The sequence below is a fragment of the Meleagris gallopavo genome, chromosome 16, assembly GCF_000146605.3.
Source record: "Meleagris gallopavo isolate NT-WF06-2002-E0010 breed Aviagen turkey brand Nicholas breeding stock chromosome 16, Turkey_5.1, whole genome shotgun sequence".
Lineage (NCBI taxonomy): Eukaryota > Metazoa > Chordata > Aves > Galliformes > Phasianidae > Meleagris > Meleagris gallopavo.
Window position 1 is genome coordinate 8,329,635 of NC_015026.2, and position 6,544 is coordinate 8,336,178.

Here is a 6,544-nt window from a genome sequence, read left to right on the forward strand (position 1 = left end):
CCTTTTGCAGAGGGAGCAGATAGACTGCAGGTCACAGTGCACGATGCAAGCAGCCTGGGTGCATTACTGATCTGATCTCAATGCTTGTGCCACTGGTTGAGCAATTGCATTCCCATCCTCAGGTGAAAAAATCAATGCTATTTCAAGTAGCTGGATTAAAGCAGTAGTAGAGGTGGAATTTGTTTTCTCAGCATGGATCCTGTAGAAATCAGTGGGGTCTCTGGTTTTCTGTAAGGGCTTTTTGGGTGGGGAATGGAAGTCAGAGAGGTAGCCAAGCTGAAGGGAACCAGCTTTGACTTGGTGTAATGGTGTATTACCTGGGAGACCTTGGACTGGCTGGTATTGTGTTGAGGGGGTGGTGTTTTATTTTTTTCTCTTTTTTTTTAATATATCTTCATCAGCAAGTCTAACACTAAATGTAGTGATATTCTCTGAGGCGAATTTGGATACTTAAATATCTTGACCTGAATAGAGGTATAAAAATAGAAGCCTGCTGCATCTAGATGCTTCTGCTAATCTTCCTGCTGAAGGACAAGAGACCAAAATGCTTGCATCCAGCAGGGAAAGTCTCCTGTTCTCACTCTACTGTTGCAGCACGGCCTTCATCCTGGCTTCAGTGGCCAAAAGATGCTTTCTAATGTCTGTGCTCCAAAGATGGCTAGGTCCTAGAAACGTATCATCGCAGACCTTGAGTACAAGGGATGCTCTGGAGCCATCCTGCACAGGCTCTGCTCGGTGCCATCTACCAGTGCTGCTGGGGAAATGGAAAAGGGAGTCCTGGCATGATGTTGCCAGGCCCATGTGGGCCAGTGATAGGGCTGGGCAGAATTGAGCTGAAACTCTTGACTTTCAATCTGTTTTGTACCTCAGGAGGCTCCTCTTCTGTAACCAGCACTGCTGCAGGGAAGCACTTGTCAGCTTGAATCTGTCTGCAAGGCACTCATTTTCAGATGGGGATAATTTCTAGCTGCTGCATTACTGCTGTTGCAAAACAGCCTCAGCAACCTGAGGACCAAGGCAGCTGGCACCACAGCATGGAGCAGTCCTCCATGGGAGCATGACTCAGGTGTCCTTCACACAGTGCTATTAGCTAACTGTCATTAGAGATCTCTAACATCCTCCTCAGAACTGCCACGAGAGGGCAGGAGCTGATGTTGCTGTTTCTGGTTTTGGTAGAGCTGCAAAGAAATTTCTGACAGGTTTTCAAGTCAGTGTTCAGACCACATCCTTTGCTGCTTCCTTCCAGGGCAGCTTCCACCTTGTGGCAGGAAAGCTCTCCCACAACACAAGGACAGTTGGTCCTGAGCCCTCTCCACAGGGGGATTGTTTCCAGGTGAAGTTTGATCTGTTCCCTGCTCTGTGTGGAGCCGCAAGAACCTCCATCCTCTCTATTGTTTTTGGTATTGTCTGCCTGGCAAGAATGCTGGGGGGGACTGTATTTATTGGGATCTGCATGTTCACTAAAAATCCCCCATGTGCTCTGTCAGTGCTGTGTTAGAGTGCAGCAGCTGCTGTGCTAGCACTCACATCCCCACCACCTGCAGAGTAGCTGAACACAAGTTCCAAATAAGCAGGAAAAACTCTTTATGTGGAATTAAGAGGTTAATGGCCAATTTCACTGTCTGGGAGAGATTTAAGTGGAACAAAGCAGAGGCTGCAGTGCCAGCTGACAGCTTTGTACAACCATCTGTCTTACAAGCACTGGGAACTTCAGTCCAGGGTTGGAGAAGGGAGAACGATTAAGTAGTAAATGAGGAGGGTGGGAACAGCTGCCTGGAACATGGAAGAAAGGAAATTACTTCAGGCCTCCACTATAACTTTTTTTTTTCCCCTGGGTTTTGGCTGTTCTCAAAGCATGGGTTCTTTAACCTTTCATATATTAACAGCAACTGCAGTGAACACTTACAGATCGTAAATCCCTTCCTTATTAATGTCAGCCACAGCATCGCATCTCTGTTTTTTTGTCATGAGAGCAGAGAATCCCTCCAGTGTGAAACAGCTGCAAACCCTCTGCCATGGCTGAGTAGCAGAGACTTAAAACTGAGAAAGTTGTCCAGAAAATCATAATGGCAACAGCAAGCCTGCCTCTGGGACAAGAACATGTTTATTAGATAGATCAACAGTCATCTTTTTGAAGAAATAGATGGCATTGAACTCAGGAAGCTGTTATTGAAAACATCATCCCCACATGTGCCACTGCATAAGGAGCAGACTGCATCAGTCTGAAGAGTTCCTACAGCAAAGCCTCCATGCACTAAACATATTTTAAGACCTTTCAACCAGGTATCACTTCAGATGGTAGCACAGTGTGAAGCTGTATGCAGGTAAATTCACTGCAGCCCTCTGGGCATGGAGTTTCGACTTCATCTGCTTTCAACTGTATTTTTTCATGAGTAGAATCTCTGTTGTGCAGTTGTGCTCCGATTAGAATGGGGGCAGGTAATTGTACTCAAGGGAAAAGATATTTGAGCAGTGGTAGCTGGTGATGTCTGTGTGTTCCAGGTCTTTCACACACAGCTATTTATCCTGCTACTGTCAATAACTGCTTCCAAAATACTTTTGAAAAGGAAAGAAAATTCCTCACATCTCTTCTGAGCCAGCAGGAAATACTTACTAATATTGATTCCATTGTGACTCAGCTGAGAGATTACAACAGTTGCCAAAACAACTGGTTTTACACTTCTAGTAAAGGGATCCACCAACAAAAACATGCCAGGATAAAAGCACAGAGATGAAAAAGATCTGCAATCCCATTTGGAGAAGTATTTCTCAGTATTACAAAAGATGCAAATGCTCACAATAAAATCCCAGTGCTCCTGTTATCATTTTAGAAGTTATATTTATTTGGTGACACTGCACAGAGTGAAATAACCACATCTAACTGGCTGCTTTTCTTGGTATTTGTTCTGGAGGCTCTGCAGCTCAACACTGAGCATCTTTATTCCTACAGTTTCAAGGTCTTGGTAGTTCACTTACTGGTATCACTGTAAGCCCTTCTCACAGTCACCTCCCGATACACGCATTCAAAACACATGAGGTTACATGTCCACATGTAAATATGAAGATGACTAAGCAATTAGTCATTTTACCACAGCATATACTTTTATGCTGTTCTTATAGGTACAATTGATACCTTGGATGATTCAGGACTTAGAAACATCCATGCTGGCACAAACAAAAACAAACCCTAGGCAGCTGAAAGACAGAAACAAAAACATTTAGACACAGGGGTTTGTTCAGCCCACAGGAAGAGCATTAACAGTAGCTTATAGGAGGATTCAGTGAAAGGCTGTAGTAAGATGTGAGAAAAGAAGCTGTTCAGACTAAGGAGCAGCTTTGTGTCCTCACACTGAAGGCATTTGAGAATAGCTTCAGAGCTTCTGTCACACACTGTAATGCTATAATGTGATGGAAAGTACAGCAGTAACAGCTGAATGGCAAAGTCTTAGGCTGCAGCAAGTGAGAACAAACCCAAATGCAGCAGAATAGGATGCAGAAACAATGGAAAAAAAAGCTGCTTACCTTCGGAAGGTAGGCAGCAATCTCCAGCAAGATAGCTTTGCTTCCACTGCCAACCCTTAAATGTGGTGTGGGAAGAGGTGGATCCTGGCTCCACCCCTTCCAGCCACTCAGATGCATTGCACACACCTGAGCTCCCCTGGGTTGGCCCTGCCTTTCCACCAGGTGCTCAATCACTGCTTCGGGCCCTGACTTAACATTTCTGCTACACACCAATAACAAATAACATGGTTTGGGTCATTCATTTGGGTTATGCAGTGAGAAAACCTAGTTACAGCAAACATGAACATTAATTACCTAAGCAAACGCCTTCCTCACACTCTATTCTCTCTTCTTTGAATCCATACTGTCACAACTGTGTGTGATCTGAATGATTATGTTGGCAGAAGACTATTAAAAAAGTTGCAGCTTAGAACCTTAACTAGTGTGAAACACCAAGATCTGCTGGCCTGGAGGGACCATCTTAAGCAAATGTGGTCTTTTCTGCTACTCCTGACTGTCCTGTGCAGCACAGTGCCTCTGGTAACCAGTGTGACTTGGAGCTAAATACAGCACACATGATTGGTTGGCTGAGACTGTAATTTCAAATCCTTCTCTAAGGTTTATCATTTTAGTCAGTAGCTGCACATGAAATTCTCTTTGTTCTGTCAGAGGTTAAGAGCACGCAGCAGGCATATATTTAACACCATGATCTCTCTAACACTTGTAAAACAAACTGTCTTTTTTTTTTTTTCCCTCCTGCAGCTTGATGCAGAAATACAGTCTGGCAATGAAAGAATCATCATCTTGTTCTTAAATACAAAAACTCAGGTTGCTCCACTAAAAATGTGGAAGGGTTGGTTTCTATTTTATTTTATTTAGTTGCACCAACTAAGTACTAAGTGGGATTATAAAGATACCTGCTGTGGCTTTTGCAGACAGAACGTGTGGCACAGAGAAAAGCGTGTGTCCCACTAGAACACTTCCATACTGCCTTCTTTTTTGGAAGGTGTAATAATTTCAGTAACTTCCCACTTGTACTACAAAATTATTAGTAAAAACAACTGGGATTGCACTGATGTTTTCAACAAAGGAAAATTAGTACAATCACAAACCTTCCTATTCATGAAATATAAAAAGACTGTATAAAAGGCTGTTACAAAAATACTTGGCAGGTCTTCTTTTGAGACAGTCCAGTATTACGCATAAAAAAGCTTGTACAATCAATAGGTGGACAGAGGTTAGGCTAAGTAGAATTATTGCAGTGGAAAAAATAATAAATGAAAAATGCTCACCAGTGTTGTAGGCTCACAATAAACTCCAAGAAGAGCAATCTCCAGAAGGATCCTTCCTCAGTGGCAGTCAGCACTTAAATGGGATCTAGGAGAGGTGGAGCCAGGCTCCACCCCTTCTGGTAGCACAGGAGAATTGCCTTCACCTGTGCTCCCACAGCTGACTCATTGCTTGCCTCAAGTGGTCAATCAGAGGTTCAGGCCTGATCAACAGTTCCCATACAATGCTAAACAGATCTGACAGCATTAATTTATATATTTTCTCACCCTGTATCCTTCTGAAATAATAATATTCTAAGTAATTACTCCAAAGCCTTATGGGTTAGTGTTTTGTTTTTAAAATGAAGGTCAGGTAAAATGTTCTCAATTGAGTCAGGTGCTCATTTTCCATTTGAAGGAAAAAAAAAAAAACAAAACAACAATTCCCAGTGCTTAACTTCTGTGTGTACCTCTGACCGTCTCACTTCTGAGTTCAATACTTATGAATCTTTTCTGTAGCAGGCACCAGAGAGGGGTTCTGCATGTCGCTTGGGCTCACATCATAGCCCAGCTTCTTCATATCTTTAGTCACGACGTTGAAGGAAATGGTGACAAAGCCTTGAGATCGTACCCTTGTTACTAGAAGAAAGAAGACATGAATAATGCTGGTTCGCAGCAACTTTTGAGTCATTGCTGAACTCAGTAACAGGGCAGGACTGCTTTTCCAAGAGAAGAAGCAGATGGCCAAGCTGTGGCCTGCTGTCATCTAAGGGTTAGAGCAGGAGTTCCTGCAGAATTACCTTCTCTTCCTTCTCCCCGTGCTACCACTTTTGGATCAGTAAATTCTGGACGCCTCCCTGTGAACCAACTTGGAGAAGAGAACAGAAAATAAATAATTGGACACAATTGGTAAAAGAATTCAGGTACCAGACTGCTGTCCTTTTTTTTCAAACCAACAATTTTGAAACGTGAGGATGAAAACCCAACAAGTTTGACAGGCACTTAACTCAGTTAATAAAATGCTTCAAAAAACCCAGACACCGGAAAATGTGACTTACTTACAAAGCTCAAAACCGTCTGGTTATGACAGAAAGAATGCACACATACTCATCAGTGAGCAGCTGGGCAGACGTTTGTGAATAAAAAACCATGAACTACTTTAAAAATAAGCAGTCTTAAATGATTACCTTGTAAACTTCTGCAGCTTGGATGTGGACTCTGGAACAAACATAGCAATGGTTCTTTTATGCCTAAAACAATTCAGACACATCAGAGCACTGAACAAATTAAAAAATACTTCTATCAAAAGTGTTTGCATAGGAAAAGCATAACTGAGTCAGTTTCCAGGGGTGAGAATGAAAGCTTAGCATGTGCTGAATGTAATGGAGGGAGAGCTAACGTACTGCTCTTCATTTGTAGGCCGACTTCAGGCAGTTCTAATTTAAGAACTACCAAAATCTTAAAGGATTGCCAAAAACTATTGGATAACATGGGACTACTGCTAGAAATTTCGTGTCCCTTCTGCCTAACAAACAAGACATGGTAAGTAGATCCAGGGATGCTTTTGTCTCTGAAATGACTCGGTACCTTGGAAATTCATCTCTATTTCAGCCCTGAAAGATGACGGGGCTGTCACCTCACCTTCCCGGCGTGAAGGGAACGTGAACGGCTCCATAACCTCTGACCACATCATTTCCAAAGAAATCAGGTCCGTAGACGCTCACTACAATCTGCGGCCCTGCAAAAGACGTGGCTGTGAGAGAGGCTCCTTGCAC

General features: G+C 43.0%; 1 protein-coding gene across 1 annotated transcript; it reads right to left on the minus strand.

Moving 5' to 3' along the window:
* Nucleotides 1–2,086: 2,086 nt before the first annotated feature.
* On the minus strand, nt 2,087–6,541 carry B9D1 (B9 domain containing 1; the record flags this gene model as incomplete). The annotated part of the gene is made up of 4 exons (XM_019620623.2): nt 2,087–5,408; nt 5,570–5,637; nt 5,957–6,019; nt 6,411–6,541. Coding segments are annotated over 4 exons (408 nt in total), but the record flags the coding sequence as incomplete, so codon positions are not given.
* Nucleotides 6,542–6,544: the final 3 nt, after the last annotated feature.